Source organism: Loxodonta africana, chromosome 20, assembly GCF_030014295.1.
Source record: "Loxodonta africana isolate mLoxAfr1 chromosome 20, mLoxAfr1.hap2, whole genome shotgun sequence".
Classification (NCBI taxonomy): Eukaryota; Metazoa; Chordata; class Mammalia; order Proboscidea; family Elephantidae; genus Loxodonta; species Loxodonta africana.
Window position 1 is genome coordinate 66,411,818 of NC_087361.1, and position 17,808 is coordinate 66,429,625.

Here is a 17,808-nt window from a genome sequence, read left to right on the forward strand (position 1 = left end):
TGAAGAAAGGTAGGTGCAAATGAAGATAAGGATGAGTGGGTATAGACAAAAGTGCAAGTAAAAGAGAGGAAGTTGAGGGGATTACTCTCTGATGTTTTCATTTAAAAGAAATGAGGGAGGAAGGGAATCGGCATTACTAGCCCAGGAGAAGGTGGAAAAAGCAAATATTTAGCAGCCAGTCAGCAAGGTTTTATTTTCTCAATAGATAAAATGCTGGAATAGGGAAAATTGACTGCTGGATTTAGGCTACGCAGGAGAGGACATGTGGGCTGGGGGGCAGTGCTAGCTGGACAAATATAAGAGAAGTCTTGAGGGTGAGGGAACTGAAATGTGGATTTAAGAATTTGGCTAAAATGACAGAGTATGGCATCCAGAATATATGTTAAATCATGATCCATAAAAACTGTAAGACTGTGTCTGTTATTTAAAAGTTCATTGATTGAAGAATAAAAAATTATATAAGGCAAGTGTTTTTACTTAGGCTAAAATTTATTTGAATGGTTAATATACACATTGTTAAATGACATTTTACAAGCATTTGACAAAACTGCCAAAAATATCCAAAGCTTGAATTATACTCCAAAACTGTTGAATTAAAACTTGACTCCCGTAATTTCAAAACCCTTGTGCAAATACTGCATGATTATGGAAAGGCAAAGCATATATTCTGAGAAAAACTCACACCAAGTGAGGATAAAAGTGGAATAGTCGTATCAGAGAAGGAAGTTATATTAGAATGAAGGCAGAGTTCCCAACAAAGATACACCCATCAAAATCACAGGAAATGTTTCATATTTTGTTTAAATTATTAAAACCATATTATAACACAAAATGTGCGGTAACAGCATGCGGGTAACAAGAAGATGGGGCTAGATACAAGGGCAGGAGATGATGAGGACAGCTCTGCTCAGGGCCTTCCTCAGAAGATGGTACAGTTGTTTACAGCCAGAGCCTGGTCCAGGCACATCACAGGTGAGGCTTCCAAAAGTCTCTGAAGAGCAAGTGGCAGTGACACTGGGCTCTCATCTTTACCATCAAGCAAACTTTCTTTGTTCTGCTTGAGAATAAGTGCATATAGGAAGTTATAGCTTATGAAACAATCTCATTGATGCTAAGACCATGCCAAGAGACTTGCTGATACTGGAGTGGTTTCTTTCCAATGTTCAGTTGGATTCCAAGCAACAAGGCATCCTAAAATAGATAATTTCTGTTTAGAAGGCAGCATGAATAGCACCTGTGTAACAAAAACTTTAAATAATAAGGGTGTTATCATTTTCTCTCTATGGAAATAACTACTATCACCAATAAACATATACCATTAAGAGGTCCTTCTCCAGATAACATGATCTTGAGGAAATCATAAGAAATTTTATATTGACATATATGAATTAAAATAAATGAAGGAGAAAGGGAACCAATTGTATCATTGTTGCTCATTCGTATATTCTTCAACAAATATTTATTTTATAGCATTACTTTAGACCCCCACTTCTTTGGATTTAGAGATCACTTTTTTTTTGGCATGGTCTCCCTGTACCTCATCTTCCTTTTTTCTATGACTCAGCAGCAGCAAATAACCTTTCCTTCCTCAACTTTCATGGCAGTCTTACTGTACCCTGTTTATAGTACTTATTTTTTGCAAAGCACTTTGTTTTCTTTTTCTAAAATTTTATTGTTTTAAGTAAAAGTTTAGAGCACAAATTAGTGTCTCATTAAAAAATTTATACACAAATTGTTTTGAGACATTGGCTGCAATCCCTGCAATGCATCAACACTATAGCCCTTCCCCTTTCCACCCTGAGTTCTCCACGTCCATTTGTCCAGTTTTCCCATCCCTTCCTGCCTTCTCAGCTTTGCTTTTGGACAGGTGTTGCCCATTTGGTCTGTATACTTTATTAAATTAAGAAACACGTTCCTCCCGTGTGTTATTGTTTGTTTTATAGACCTGTCTAATCTTTGGCTGAAAGGTGGACTTCAGGAGTGGCTTCAGTTCTGAGTTAGCAGGGTATCCGGGGGCCATAGTCTCAGGGGTCCCCCCAATCTCTGTCAGACTAGTAAGTCTGGTCTTTTTTGTGAATGTGAATTTTGTTCTATATTTTTCTCCTGCTCTGACTGGGACTCTCTGTATTGTGATCCCTGTCAGAGCAGTCGGTGGAGGTAGCTGGGCACCATTTAGTTCTTCTACACCCAGGCTGGTGGAGGCTGTGGTTCACGTGGTCCATTAGTCCTTTGGACTAATATTTTCCTTGTGTCTTTGGTTTTCTTCATTCTCCTTTGTATAGTACTTATTCTTGTACTCAATTACTTGTCTGTCAGTTTGTCATACTGTGGTGGCTTGTGTGTTGCCATGATGCTGGAAGCTATGCCACGGCTATTTCAAATAAAAACAGGGTCACCCAGGGTAGACAGGTTTCAGTGAAGCTTCCAGACTAAGACAAACCAGGAAGAAGGACCTGGTGATCTACTTCTAAAAACAACTGGCCAATGAAAACCTTATGAATAGCACCAGAACATTGTCTGATATCGTGTGAGGTTGGAAGGCACTCAAAATACGACTGGGTAAGACTTGCTCCTTCCTCAAAGTAGAGTCGACATTAGTGGTGTGGATGGAGTAAAGTTTTGGGGACTTTCATCTGCTGATGTAGCATGACTCAAAATCAGAAGAAACAGCTAAAAATATCCATTAATAATCAGAACGTGGAATCTATGAAGTATGAATCTAGGAAAACTGGAAGTTATTAAAAATGAAATGGAACAAATAAAGATTGGTATCCTAGGCATTAGTGAGCTGAAATGGACTGGAATTGGCCATTTTGAATTGGACAATCATACATGCTGGGAATGACAAATAGAAGAGAAATGACATCACATTCATTGTTAAAAAGAACATTCCAAGATCTATCCTAAAGTACAACACTGTCAGTGATAGGATAATATCCATACGCCTATAAGGAAGACCAGTTAATACGACTATTATTCAAATTTACACACCCACCACTAAGGCCAAAGATGAAGAAATTGAAAATTTTTAGCAACTTATGCAGTCTGAAATTGATCATACATGCAATCAAGATGCATTGATAATTACTGGTGATTGAGATGTGAAAGTTCGAAACAAAGAAGGATCGGTAGGTGGAAAATATGGCCTTGGTGACAGAAATGATGCCGGGGATTGCATGACAGAATTTTGCAAGACCAATCTGACTTATTCATTGCAAATACCTCTTTTCATCAACATAAATGGCGACTATACACATGGACCTCACCAGATGGAATATGCAGTAATCAAATCAACTACATCTATAGAAAGAATGATGGAAAAGCTCAATATCTCAATATCATCAGTCAGAACAAGGCCAGGGGCCGACTGTGAAACAGGTCATCAATTGCTCATGTGTAAGTTCAAGTTGAAGCTGAAAAAAATTAAAACAAGTCCATGAGAGCCAAAGTACAACGTTGAGTATATTCCACCTGAATTTAGAGACTATCTCAAGAATAGATTTGATGCATTGAACACTAATGACCGAAGGCCAGACCATCTGTGGGATGACATCAAGGACATCATACATGAAGAAAGCAATAGGTCATTAAAAAGACAAGAAAGAAAGAAAAGACCAAAATGCATGTCAGAAAAGACTCTGAAACTTGCTATTGTGAAGCATGGGAACTCTATAGTAGCTAAAGTGAACAGAAGAAATGATGAAAAGAGCTGAGCAGAAAGTTTCAAAGGGAGGCTTGAGAAGACAAAGTAAAGATTTATGATGACATGTGCAAAGGCCTAGGAACTAGAAAACCAAAAGGGAAGAAAATGCTTGGCATTTCTCAAACTGAAAGAACCAAACAGAAAATTCAAGACTCAGTTGCAATATTAAAGGACTCTTTATGGGCAAAATATTGAATGATGCAAGAAGCATCAAAAGAAGATGGAAGGAATACACAGAGTCACTGTACCAAAAAGAATTGGTTGACATTCAACCATTTCAAGAGGTAGCATATGATAAAAACCTGATAGTAATGAGGGAAGAAGCCAAGCTGCATTGAAGGCATTGGTGGAAAACAAGGCTCCAGGGATTGACAGAATACCAATTGAGATGTTTCAACAAACAGACACAGCACTAACCTGCCAATGCCAAGAAATCTGGAAGACAGCTACCTGGCCAACCGACTGGAAGAGATCCATATTTGTGCCCATTCCAAAGAAAGGCAATCCAACAGAATGCAGAAATTTTCGAACAATATCATTAATATCACATGTAAGTAAAATTTTCCTGAAGATAATTAAAAAACTATTGCAGCAGTATATTGACAGGGAACTGCCAGAAATTCAAGCTGGATTCAGAAGAGGACATGGAAGGAGGAATATCATTGCTAATGTCAGATGGATCTTGGCTGAAACCAGAGAATACCAGAAAGATGTTTACCTGTGTTTTATTGACTATGTAAAGGCATTTGACTGGTTGGATCATAACAAATAATGGACAACCTTGTGAAGATTAATGAGAACATGCAGTGCAGGGCTGGGGGAAAAAGTCAGGAGTTCCATTTTGAAGATGCTAATAGTCATCTTTGAGATGTCTAACAGACATCTAATGGACCTGTCTGCCACAAAGGCAGCTGGATGTACAAGCCTGTATTTCAGGGGAAAAGTCCAGGCTGTTGTCAGTGTATAGATGAGACTGAATAAGATCACCAAGGGGGTGAATGTAGGCAGGTGAAAAAGAAAGGTCCAAGTACTGAGCCTTGGACCCTCCAACACTAAGAATCAAGAAGTGAGAAGAAACGAGCAAAAGAACAAAAAGGCGGCCTCTAATACAGAAGAAAATCCCCAGAGTATAGTGTTCTAGAAATGAGGAAGACTCATTAACAACCTGTGATATGCAGATGACACAACCTTGGTTGCTGAAAGTGAAGAGGACTTGAAGCACTTACTAATGTAGATCAAAGACCACAGCCTTCAGTGTGGATTGCACCTCATTTCCATCCTTCTGATTGCTCAGGCCACAAAACCTGGAGTCATCATTGACTCTTCTTTTCTTATATCCAAGCACAGACTGTCAGCAAATTCTGTTGTCACTATTTGACAAAGTATGCAGAACTGGAGCCCTTCCAGCCTCTACTTCTACCAGCATAAAAAAATATATAGCCACTCACAAATTCTCGCCTGGATTCGTGCAGCAGCCTCCTTACCAATTCCCCATCTTCCGCCCTTGGCTTCTGATAGTCTATTCTCTACACAACAGTTATGGTAATTGTGTTACTCCTCTGATTAAAGCCTCCCAGTGGTTCCCATCTCAGAATGAAAAAACTAGTTCATAACAATGCCCTGCCATACTGTATACGCTCTCCCCCCTGCATCATCTGATCTCTTCTCTACCTCTTTTCTTCTTAGTCCACCCTAGACAAGACTGGCCTCCTTGCTGTGCCTCTAACCCATAAAACACACAACACCTTAGGGTCTTTGACTTACTACTCTCTCTTCCTGGACTGCTCTTCCCCCGTATACCTATATACCTACCTCCTTACTTCCCAGTAACCTTTGCTTAAATGTCATTTGCTTAGTGAAGATTTCCCTTGCAACCACCCTGTTCTCTCTATCCCCCTTTCCTGCTTTATTTCTCTTCACTGTACTTAGCATTGTCTTATTAATTATATTCTTATTTATTTTGCTATTTACTTAAATATTTGTTGAAAAATGACTGGACACAAAAATCAGGAATATAAATTGGCAATACAAAGTAAATAATAATTCATGTATAAGATTACAAAAGATTTTTGCAGTAGTCAGAAACATATATTTAGAACCTTGCTTGTGGATGAATATAAATAGAAAGAAATTGACATATAAGTTAATAATAATATTTCAGTTTCATTAGATACCAGTTTGTCTTCTGATTAGCTTGCTGGGCTGTATGGATCAATAGAATATACTTCTCGTGTTTCTACGGGAAGAACTCCATCTTTAGGGGTCATATTTGTATAATAAGTGCTAAATGGAAGAAGGAAGAAAAAAGGTAAAATTTTTACTCATTGACCATGATTACTGTAAAGACATACAGCTATTTGTTTACCATAATTCCCAACACATGGTAAGTATTTTTCATAGATGAGTTCATTTTATCCTCTGTAAGTATCCTATGAAGCAAACACTATAACCCCCATTTGGTAGAAGGGCACATAAAAGTAAGTAACTTGCTCAGTTTGTAAATGGTCAAGTTAGAAGCTGACACTAGGCTGTTTTACCCTTAAAAAACCCTTAGATTCAGGGATATTGATGAATAACCATACGACTTTCAAACTGAAAAAAAAAAAAATAGGATTTGATCATAAATTTTCCAATTAGGGGCATAATCTTCCAATCTAACTTAAAAGGAACTTTTCTGATTTGATGTTTACTTCTAAATCCTCATATAATCACACGGCACTAAAAGCTTTAAATGATTTTAAAGAGAATGATCGCACTTTTATTCTTTGAAGGCACATATACTTTACTGTGATTCTAAAACCATTTTGCTATAATTGGTAAAAGATAATGAAATGTGACAATCTGCAGAACCCTGAAATAAAGTATTACCGAATGACTGGGGAAGAAAGATTACAGCTAAGGGTACTTATGGCATGTCACTCATTACTAAGAGGTCAGATTATAGGAAGATGCATTAAGAAAATTGTGAAATGGCAATTTGGGTGTCCATCTGAGATGTAGGCTTTGTTAAATATCTCAGATGGCTAGAAAAGAATTGCATATTCTCTCCTTCAGGTGTTTTGGATAGCTTTCAAAAATATTTAATTTTATTACTAGACATTTATTTTAAAATGACTTACTATGCATCTTATGTACCAAATGTATTTAAGGCAGCTCAAATATCTACATTGGCTATAGAAAAACTAAACTGAAGTAGGTTACCCACCCCTCAGTGCCATCGAGTCGATTCCGACTCATAGCGACCCTATGATGAGAAGTAGGTTAGAAAATGTAAATCAAACAAGTGAATGATACTTAGGAATTTATTAGAACATATATGCTTGGTTCATATCAATTGAGACACTTAAATAAAATAGATGACATAATCATGTTAGTAAAGTTAATAATAATCATACCCAAACATTATGAATTAGTCGAGCTTGTTGGCAGTCCTGAGGTTTGCAAATTTTGCTACTCGTGCAACACTCTGATAACAATGCTACTGCATGAAGGCAAGAACTAGAGTCTGCATCTTCCATGTACTGAAATTTCTAATTACTCCCAGTTTTGTTTTTTTAAGATTAGTTTCCTACTTAGAAGACTAGATAACTCACTGGAAGCTATTAGAATTAATAATTGTGTAAAGATAGGATTCCTTGATATAATTCAAAATTAATGAGAAGACATAGACAAAAAATGATTCTATTTACAGGAGCAATATGAACAAAATATTTAGAGATTTATGTAGCCTACATGAAGTGAACTATAAATTTAACTGAGAGATTTAAAACAACAGCTGAATCAGTCATCCACGATTCTGGAAGGAAATAGTTAATATTCTGGAGAACTCAGTTCTTCCCAAATAGATCTATGGGCTTAAGGCACTTCCAATCAAATTCCTAACATTTGTTTTTTGGGGGGAGCAAATGATCCTACAGTCATCTGCAAAAATGAACAGAAGCAATTTACAAAATAGTTTAAAGAGGGAGAAAAATGAACTACCTCCGAAAAACTATTAGAAAATTACAGTTACTAATAGAGTATACCCTGTTCATCCAGACAGGTCCAACAAGGGGAACACAATCTATGTCCATTTCTATGTCAGATATCTCTGACATAAGCCCAGGTTCAGTAGGAATAGGTAAACTTTGAATACGTAAACTTTATGTGGTAAAGGAAATACTGCAAACCAATGGTGAGGGAATGGTTTACTCAAAATAGGCTTTGGGAAAATTGACTCTATAGAAAGAAATGCAAGCGAGGTTATGTCACACACCATACCCCGAAAAAAACTCCGACGTACTCAGATGTTAATAATAATGAAAAATAAAAATGTAGGAATATGTTTAATATACTAAAACATAGAAACCTAGTAACACATTTAAGTATCATGAAAACTACAATTGAGAGCGAAAAAGGATTACTTGGACAAATGGAAAGGGTACTAGGTTTGTGATCGGGAAGACATTACAGTAAAGATGCCATTTTCTCACGAATATGTCTATAGTTTTAAAGGCAGTCACAAAATGTTTATTTTTGGAAAATGACAAATAATTCTAAAAATCACCTGTAAGAACAAACAGTTGAAAAGAGAGGAAAATGCTAAGAAAAATTTCGTGAGGTAATTCTTGCCCTACCAGACACTGTGATGATATAAAGCTATACTAATTAAACACAGAGTGTTTTGGGAGAGAAGAACTGACAGGACAATGAAATAGGAGAAGGGGTGCAGAAACACAACATATCTAAATACATTAATTATTTGACATGATTAAGTTAGAAAAATGTTCTAGAAAGGCATTGAGCAATATTTATTAAACATCTTAAATGATTACACACTTTTCCCTAATAATCCTATTCTGGGGGCGCAGCGGTTAAGCATTTAGCTGCTAACCGAAAGGTTGGCCTTTCAAACCTACTAGCTACTCCGTGGGAGAAAGGCGTGGCAGTCTGCTTCTGTAAAGACTTACAGCTTTGGAAATCCTACGGGCAGTTGTATTCTGTCCTGTAGTGTCACTATGAGTCAGAATCGACTGAAGAGCAAAGGGTAATCCTATTCTAAGGTAATATGGAGATGTGAAAAAAGGTTTATTCAAAGGCTCCTTAGCATGTGTTATATTATTCCTTATCCTAAATGTGGAAGTAACCTAAAAGTTTCACAAAAGAGAGATACATATAACCGATTAATATGCTATTAAATAACTAAAAACAAAACATGATTTAAAGGCATGAGAAATATGTGCAGTAGGTGAAATGAAAAAAGTGAACACAAGAAGCTGTGACACAAAAATTTCAGTTCAAAAGGGAAAAAAGTATATAGGAAAAATATCAGACAGGAATATACCAAAATATTTGCAGGTAAGGACACTGAAATTTTTGAATATTTCTTTTTCTGTTTTATAGATTTTTATGATGTACAATCTAAATAAGCATTATTCAAATAAGTCTTTAGTATTCTGTAAGTTTGTACAGACTGGGTTTCCTTCTATATAGTCCAGCATAATCTTCTCATCAATGCAATATTCATCGCACATACCTCGTGCTTCTGTGTTTCGTTTCAAGCAAGAAACCAAAATTTTTTATGCATTTTGGTCGAGCACACATTTTAACTCACCTTTTGTCTTTTAATATCATGTATAAAGTGACAGCAACCAAGATGACAAGAAATACTAAACCTGTGGAAATACCTAGAAGACAAAACAGCAAATAACAAACGCCAGAGAAACATGCCCTATGTTGTTTTTGAACTGATTGTGGGCCTATTCCTAGCGGTGAGGAAAATATTACATGATTTTGACACTTCAGTATTTCTCAGACATAAATTTGATCCGTCAACCTATATTTAATCTGAACATGAAGCATATGGCTACAGGGTTCCAATCAAGTTTCCACTGAGTTTTTCTTTTCCTTTCAGTTTTATTAGGAACATTTTCATCACTGAGGTGAAATTAGGCTCACAGGACACCAGCGTTCCATGTTCTTGATTCTACATGATGTATGTTTCACCTTCAACTGGGAAATACATTCTGCTACAGCAGAATAAGCCAAAATGATACCAAAGGCCAAGACTTAATGAAAAGTAAACTTTCAATTGAAAAACTGGGAATGTTTAAATCATTTATCCAACATTAACCAAAAGTGACATTTTAAAATATAGAATGCACAATAAAATACACTGGAAACACCAAAACCTAAAATTTCAATGAGTTAAAATGAAAAAAAAAAAAAAACCCACATAGGATATAGGGCCTCTGACTTTATATATTTCCGTTAAATATCATTAGAGATTTTCTTCAAGTTATTTAAGAAAACTTACCACAAATGAGAGGAGCAAGTGAGCCTAAGGAGAAAATATAAAATCATGAAAGTGTCAACCTAATATCATAACTCAATATAACCCAAGTCCCAGGGTAATGTTCCAGAAGTCGACACTCAGGTCCCTCTTGAGTCTATTTAGAAAGACTTCTGGGAACCCACTCTTCCTTCATTTCTTATATAATAATTTCCTGAACTTTTTTGGGTATCACTTTAAATTATTAGGTGGCTTGGGGTAATTCACTAATGAAATAAACCAATATACTCAATGTTATAATCAAGGAATTCTCAGGTTAGAGTGCAAATATTACCTGTTATAACAGGTGAGCTAACAAACCAGTAAAAGCACTTATAAATCAAGACGTGAAAACAAGGCAGGTCTCAGCCCCAATTCCTTTCCGAATGTAAGGTCTTAAGTTCTGCTTTTTGCTCCTTTTAAGTAAGTGTCCCTCTCTCTTTATTTTCTTTTAATTACTTCCCCCATCCTCAGAAAGTTTTGATTTTTTGTAGAACAGACCATTGATTTCAGAATTCTTCTGGTGTCATACCACTGGTCATAGACATGTGTCAGTTTAAAACCCAGGGGTCCCCAACTTTGAGGGAGACCCCATCGCTCTCCTCACTCCAGCGGGGCAGGTGAGAGCTGCGGTGCACTTACGGGATTTGCAAACAGCCAGCGGGGGGTTCCATCTGTGATCCTCCTGGCACTGGCTCTGAGGACTGCCTTCCAGGGTATATCCGTCTTCACACTCCACAGTTACAGTAGCTCCATAGTGATACATCTTCCCGGGCTCCACCCCCTTTTGCATGCCACTAATATATTCTGGGAAGCTACAGTTGACCTCTGAAACGAAAGGCATCTTATTGAAGCTGTGTCATGTTTTGGCTTTTTTTCCAGGGATGCAGATACGGCCCTTAATGGAAAGTTTATGAAACCAACTGATTTCATCCTCAGTAAGCAAGGCTTCATTCAAAAAATACAAGTCAGTACCCTAGGCACACACCTTTTAGCCTTGGCCATCTCAATAATGTCTAGATAATTTCAGCCAAATTATTTTCCTTCTTTGTGCTTTAGTGTCTATGCTAATAAAAAAAATAGTGTTGGGTAATTTTAATGCCTCCTTAGAGTAATGGTGAGGGCTCAGGGGATAATACGAAGTATTCTGAATTACTGTTTAATCTGCTTCTGCTTTTACTTTCTAATTCTTCCTCCACGCCCTTGCTTCCTCATGTGTTTTATCTTTCCAGTGCAGGGGTCTACAGTGTGAGCTCTTGGGTTTGCATCCTGCTTGACTCTAGCACTCCCAGCTGTGTGACTTTGGGTATGCTACACCCTCTCCATGCCTCTGGGACCTTATCTGTAAAACAGGGATGAGAAAGGTGCCAACCTGCACAGCGCTTATGAGGAGTAAATGAGAGACTGCAAGTGAAGTGCTGTGTACACTACCCGGCATGAAGTAACAAGTGCTCAGTAAATATTAACTTATTACTAATATTTCAGATGAATTATTTATGATAATGAAAATGACACTCTGTAATTCAGAATTCTTTAATGCAGCACAGAGGAACACAAAACCAACACTATTTCTGGTTGTTAGGGATACAGGAAGAAAGGAGGCAATAAGCTAATTTTATTTTAAAATGTACTCATAATCCCACCACCACCCAGAGGAAATACACTCAAAAGATCTTTGTGCTTTTATTATATTTTGTCAAATGCACACTTAACTGTAACCACAGTGCTAATACAATTGGCACTTTAGTTGTTTCATATACATATGCCCTTCGACTTGCTGTATTAAAATGACTACATAAGTGGTCACTCACCATGTAGACTACAGCCTAATTTTTCTTATTTTAGGGCGTTTAGCAGTTCTGCTGTGACACATGTGGTATTATTGCCATGAGTTGGAATCAACTCAAAGGCATTGGGCTTGGTTTAAGTTTTTTTTTTTTTTTTTAGCTGGCTTCCAATTAATGTACCTCTTTGGCTATTTTAAGTTGAAAATACCTGACTGAATATATCTCTTTGGGATAAATTTGATTACAAGTGGGGAAAAAATAGATAAAGCACCTTTACAAAAGGGGACAGGTTGGCTCCAGGTTCTTTCATGTGTACAAATGAGGAGTTCCTCTCCCACCAGCAGGTAGCCTGGGTCACAGCTATACAGGATTGACACTCCAGGCGGAAATCGAGCTGTATCTTCACCAGTGTGCCACCCATTGGGGATCTTAGGTGGAGGTTCACACCCTAGGAAAGCTTAGACACCATTAAGAAAAGAATGTTAATTCAGCACAAAGGAACAAGGCAGTCAATAAGCTAACTAACTGATATCTGCAAACATTCATCCAGTCCATCCAGACTGATCAGAACTAGGCAGGGATCTGCATTTCCTACCTATATCACAAGTAATCATAAGAAAAGTATCAAAGGTAAGACAATTAAACATCAATGGTTGCAGCCCACAATTTCACTTTATCAGCCAGCAGTATTCTCTTCTTTTCCCTGTAAATAGCAGACAGACAGTAGTCTAAGTAAGATCATACACTCAAATGCCTGTGGGAGCCAGGGAGTGAAGCAGGCAGATAGGGCAAATCTGAGAACCCCTGTCCCCCTAAAAGTGGCAGCTGCTCTCAGCTCAAGGCGGGCCCTCACCGTATCCCTGGTTCATTGTTCATCTTGGGCTGTGGAGATGGATTTCACTTAAAATAAGACTACTGTGCTGGCAAACAAAACAGTACCATGAGTGGAATTCAGGTCTGGGTCACCAATTGGTGGCCTCTGCTGTAGACTGTCACTGAAAAGAATAAGGCTACCAAATGATAACTAAAAGTTACAAGAAAAAGAATTCACCCATCACGGGAATAGACATATGCACATCCATGTTCGCTGCAGCGTTATTCACAATAGCAAGATGATGGAAACAACCTAAGTGCCCATTAACAGATGAAGGGATAAACAAACTACGGTACATACACAGAACGGAACACTGCGCAATGATAAAGAATAATGGAGAATCTGCGATACATCTCACAACATGTATCTGGACGGCATTATGCTGAGTGAAAAGTCAATTACAAAAGGACAAATGTTGTATGAGACCACTAATATAAAAACTCATGAAAAGATTTACACACAGAAAAAAACAACCTTTGATGGTTACGAGGAGGGTGGTGAAGGAAAAATCGCTAACTAGGTAGTAGACAAGTGTTAACTTCGGTGAAAGGAAAGACAATTCACAACACTGGGGAAATCAGCACAACTTAAACAAAGGCAAAGTTGCAGAAGCTTCCCAGACACATCCAAACACGTTGAGGGACCGAGTTACTGGGGACCATGGTCTTGGGGGACATCTAGGTCAAGTGGCATAACATAGTTCATAAAGAAAATGTTCTACATCCTACTTTGTTAAGTAGCATCTGGGGTCTTAAAAGCTTGCAAGAAGCCATCTAAGGTACATCTACTGGTCCCAAAAAAGAATGAAGAAAACAAAAGACGCAAGGAAAATATTAGTCCAAAGGACTAATGGACCACATGAACCACAACCTCCACCAGCCTCGGCCCAGAAGAACTAGATGGTGCTCAGCAACCACCACCAAACTCTCTGACAGGGATCACAATAGAGGATGAGGGCAGAGCGAAAAAAAAATGTAGAACAAAATTCAAATTCACAAAAATGACCAGACTTAAGTGGTATGACAGAGACTAGAGGAATCCCCAAGACTATAGCCCCCAGATACCCTGCTAACTCGGAGCTGAAGCCACTCCTGAAATCCACCTTTCAGCTAAAGATTAAAAAAAAAAAAAAAATTAGACAGGCCTATAAAACAAACAATAATACACATGAGGAATACGCTTCTTAGTTCAACCAAGTATACAAGACTAGAGAAGCAACACCTGCCCAAAAGCAAAGACAAGAAGGAAGGAAAGGACAGGAAAACTGGGCAAATGGACATAGTGAATCCTGGGGTGGAAGGACAAAGAGTGCTGTCACATTGCAGGGATGGCAACAAATGGCACAAAACAATTTGTGTATGAATTTTTGAATGAGAAACTAATTTGCATTGTAAGCTTTCACCTAACGCTTAATAAAACTAAAAAAAAAAAAAAAAAAAGACAATTCAATACGTTTGAAGGCTAACTTCATTATCCAGTACACCCAAAGTTCTCTTTCTGGCTAGCCTCAATTTATCAAGTATTACCACTGCCCAGCATTTACAAAAAGACAGGTACGTGGCTTTTTCTTATTTTAAATCCATTAAAAAAGTAAGTTTTGTGAATTCCATTCATTTAGAAGTTAACCATTATTCTTTCATGTACTTTAGCTCAACACACTTGGAGAGGAAAGGGGGAAAAAAAAATCAGGTGAGTGAGAAGATAAGAAAAAGCAGATATTTTATAAAACACTGTAATTGCTTCAGCTTCTCGATGCTTTTCTTTAGGCAGAATGGCAAGTGAAGATTCATTTTTTCCCACTATTCTGTGTAATATCCCATAATTTATCCCTTATGATATCTTACCTTTTCTGATACAAGTTGGTATACCTGGAACCCATGTGTTACTGGAATGACATCTAATCGAGTGACTGCCGTTCATGATGAAGCCAGTATTGCAGGCGACATATACTATGTCATTGTGGAAATATGAAGAAAGAGTTTTATTTAGCGTATATCCATGTTTTACTTCTGGGCTAGGGCAGTGAGTCACAGGAAGAGATTGGAAGCACTCTGGGGGAGGCCCATTCCAAACTCCGTGTCCTTCAGCATCACTCAGGCATTGTATAGTTTTCTCTCCCAGAAGTTGGAATCCTTGGCCACATTCATAAGAAACTTCATTTCCGTATAGAAAGTGTTTTCCTGTCACGCCTGTGAGCCTCCCATTTGCAATTATTGGTGGAGGTGGACAGTGAATAACTGCAGAAGAGATTTAGGGAATTCTGCTTTAGGTAGTACATCAAGGTGGACAGCCTTCATTTAGGTACAAACAGACCATGCTACTGCATATATGTCACATAACTAGAAGATTATTTGAAATTTGGATCCTGGATTACGTGTTTATCAAAGAGCATTATTAAATTTTCTGATTATATGAAAATTATATGAGTAATACATACTAATTCCCAAAAAAATTCAGAAAACACAGTAAAGTATTAAGAAAGAAATATAGCTGTGTTCCCATGACTAGAAATATGGGCTATATATATATTTTTTTATCTTTAGCAGAATTGGCAGGGACACGGAAACTCTTAGCTCTTCGTTTGCCAGTGTCAGTTCTGACAACACACCTGAAAGATTTTCCTCACCCTGATCACATCAGGGAGAACACATAAATGCTTGAGGGCGTTTCAGGCTAGTTCTTTAGCGGCCTGCCCTCCTCTAACTACTACTACTGTCAGTTGTTGTTTTTTCTCTAACTTACCTTTACAAAGTGAAAACCTTTGGAACCAAACCCCATTCTCAGCATCTTGACACTTCTGATAAGAAAATCCAGTCAATCGGTACCTACAGACAGGTGATAATACTAGTATCACATCTCTGCAACCCAGCCCCAGCAAACCACAACTTACAGAGGCACTTCCAAGTAAGAACTTTGACGGAAAGGAGTTAAAACTCTTGGCCTTCCAAGAAGTAATAAGAGTCCCTCTCAGCAAAGCCATTTCCATGTAAGAAAGCATCAAAATGCAAGTTAGGCCTGTGGAACCTCACGTTCTCTGTGAGCGTGACAGAGGCTGACAGCCTCCAGGACAAGCTGAGAGTACAGTTAATGCACAAACAAGGTGGGACCCTTGCTCAGAAGGGATCGCCTCATACTCACCCAGCTTGGCAGGATACATTAAATGTTACCACACGTGCCTCATATGGAATCTCTTGTGTATCTTTCACAGGCTTACATGATCCTTCTAGAGGAGCAAAGTTGGAATTACTTACAGAGATCTCATTATCAAAGGGAAAAATAACCCTGGGACTGACAGTACCTTCGCATCGTGGGGCAGGACTCCACAGTCCTGAAGGCATGCAGTGAATGGATTTGTTTCCCACAAGCAAGTAGCCGGAGTCACAGGTGTAGTCGACAGTCATCCCAGAGACAAAGAGGGCCCTATTCCCACCTGTATGCTGACCATGGAGGATTCCAGAAGGTGGCTGGCAGTCTGAAGAAAAAACTCCCCACATAAATACCAACAAAAAGAAATTTATACTAAAGAACATTAAGTATACAGCATTTGACAACCGTCTGAAACTTCTAAGCCAAAGACCACGAAGCTCTAATTTACTGCTGAATTCTTCCCGCACTTGAAGGAACTGAGAACTAGAAGTCTGGAGTGACGCAAACAGTTAACGAGCTGAGTTTACCTAGAGGTGTCTTGGAAGTAAGGCCTGGTAATCTACTTCTGAAAAATCAGCCATTGAAATCCTATGGAGCATAGTTATGTTCTGACACATGTGGGGTTACCATGAGCTGGAGTCAACTTGTCAGCAACTGGTTACTGGTTTTAGGAACCTTTAAATAGGTTCTTTCAATATCTACCCTGACTGTAACACAGATCCACGGAAGCATTTATACAAAGAATATACACAGCTCACATACAACATTCTATTAGAGAATGGAAGGAATGGGAAAGCAGTCTTGCCTTTTTCTGTGACTCCAGAAAACAATACGTAAATTACCTCTTTTTTGTCCGCTGGATTCTTACCTTTTTCACAAACTGGTATTTCAGGTTCCCAGGTGTTATTGGCTATGCAACGAATCTGACCGCTGCCCTTCAGATTAAATCCATCATGACACTTGAATGTCACACTGTCGTTGTAGAAATATGGGGCTTCCTTGCCAAATACCTTGCTCCCATTTGCAACGTGGGCATCTGAGCACTGAACGTAGGGGGTGGAAAGTTCACAGAGAGGAGCAGGGCCACTCCAGCTGCCTGTCTCTTGGTCATTGCTTATACAATGGATGGTGCTCTCCCCAACGAGGTTGAATTTCACTCCTCTCTCTGGCCCTGGGTTACACGTGTAAGTGACGGTGGTTCCGTATGGAACGTACTCCAAGGAACTTCCTGAGTGTATCCCATTGTAGACAACAGGAGGTGGTGGGCATGTGATTTCTGGAGAGATGAAAGGATACTATAGCATTCTGCCCCAGGATTAGACACCAAAGAAAAGATGTGAAGCTGGTACTAAACCTGTTGTTACCAGGTTTCCTGGAGGATACAGTGGAGTTTTGATGATTTGAGTTATGTCAAGTCTCATTATATGTGTACAATTCAATTGAGAGAGATTTCACAGGACAGCTTTTGTGATGGGAATCTTTATTAATGGTGAACATGTTGGTCGGTAACATTGTGAGGCAGTAAGTTTTTTAAGGTGAGTAGTAAATTATTAATTAAAAGATTAAAAAAAATAAATAATAGAATAAAAGGCATGGAGGGTTAGGATTAAGCTTTTTGAGAGCCATCTTTGTGCTGAGGTCATACAATGGTTTGTACGGTTATCTAGGGATATTTATTGTTGATTGAGCACCTACTTTGTGGAAGGCAGTTTTCTCAACTAGAAAGTAGGGATCAAAAAAAAAAAAAAAAAAGCCGACTCTGATGCCATAGCGATAGCACTATTTAATTCTAAAACTTTGTGGTTTACAGTCTTATGCTAATTTTACAGATGAGGGACTGGAGTTTCAGAGAAGCTGTGTAAATCGCCCAAGGCCATACAGCTATTTAGGAGTACAAAGAGAATGTGAGTTCAGATCTAACACTCAAGTCCCTATTTTCTCCATTGCACTAGTACCACAATTTAGAACAGCGGCTCATATACACACT

The 17,808-nt window shown here is 38.3% G+C and overlaps 1 protein-coding gene across 5 annotated transcripts in view; it reads right to left on the reverse strand.

Annotated features, from left to right (window-relative positions):
* Nucleotides 1–457: 457 nt before the first annotated feature.
* Nucleotides 458–17,808, reverse strand: part of LOC111750709 (complement receptor type 2) — a 33,790-nt gene continuing 16,439 nt past the window's right edge. For 2 of the 5 annotated variants that reach the window (XM_064273266.1, XM_064273262.1), the window contains exons 10-20: nucleotides 16,690–17,097; nucleotides 15,813–16,146; nucleotides 15,417–15,499; nucleotides 14,519–14,911; nucleotides 12,072–12,257; nucleotides 10,656–10,841; nucleotides 9,999–10,022; nucleotides 9,297–9,369; nucleotides 6,909–6,947; nucleotides 5,878–5,986; nucleotides 458–1,191 (exon numbers count right to left, since the gene is read on the reverse strand). In XM_064273266.1, coding sequence (XP_064129336.1) covers nucleotides 5,893–5,986; nucleotides 6,909–6,947; nucleotides 9,297–9,369; nucleotides 9,999–10,022; nucleotides 10,656–10,841; nucleotides 12,072–12,257; nucleotides 14,519–14,911; nucleotides 15,417–15,499; nucleotides 15,813–16,146; nucleotides 16,690–17,097 — 1,820 coding nt within the window. In that variant the 3' untranslated portion in view covers nucleotides 458–1,191; nucleotides 5,878–5,892. The remainder of the gene's footprint in view (nucleotides 1,192–5,877; nucleotides 5,987–6,908; nucleotides 6,948–9,296; nucleotides 9,370–9,998; nucleotides 10,023–10,655; nucleotides 10,842–12,071; nucleotides 12,258–14,518; nucleotides 14,912–15,416; nucleotides 15,500–15,812; nucleotides 16,147–16,689; nucleotides 17,098–17,808) is intronic. The other 3 variants (XM_064273264.1, XM_064273265.1, XM_064273263.1) reach the window with 3 other exon arrangements.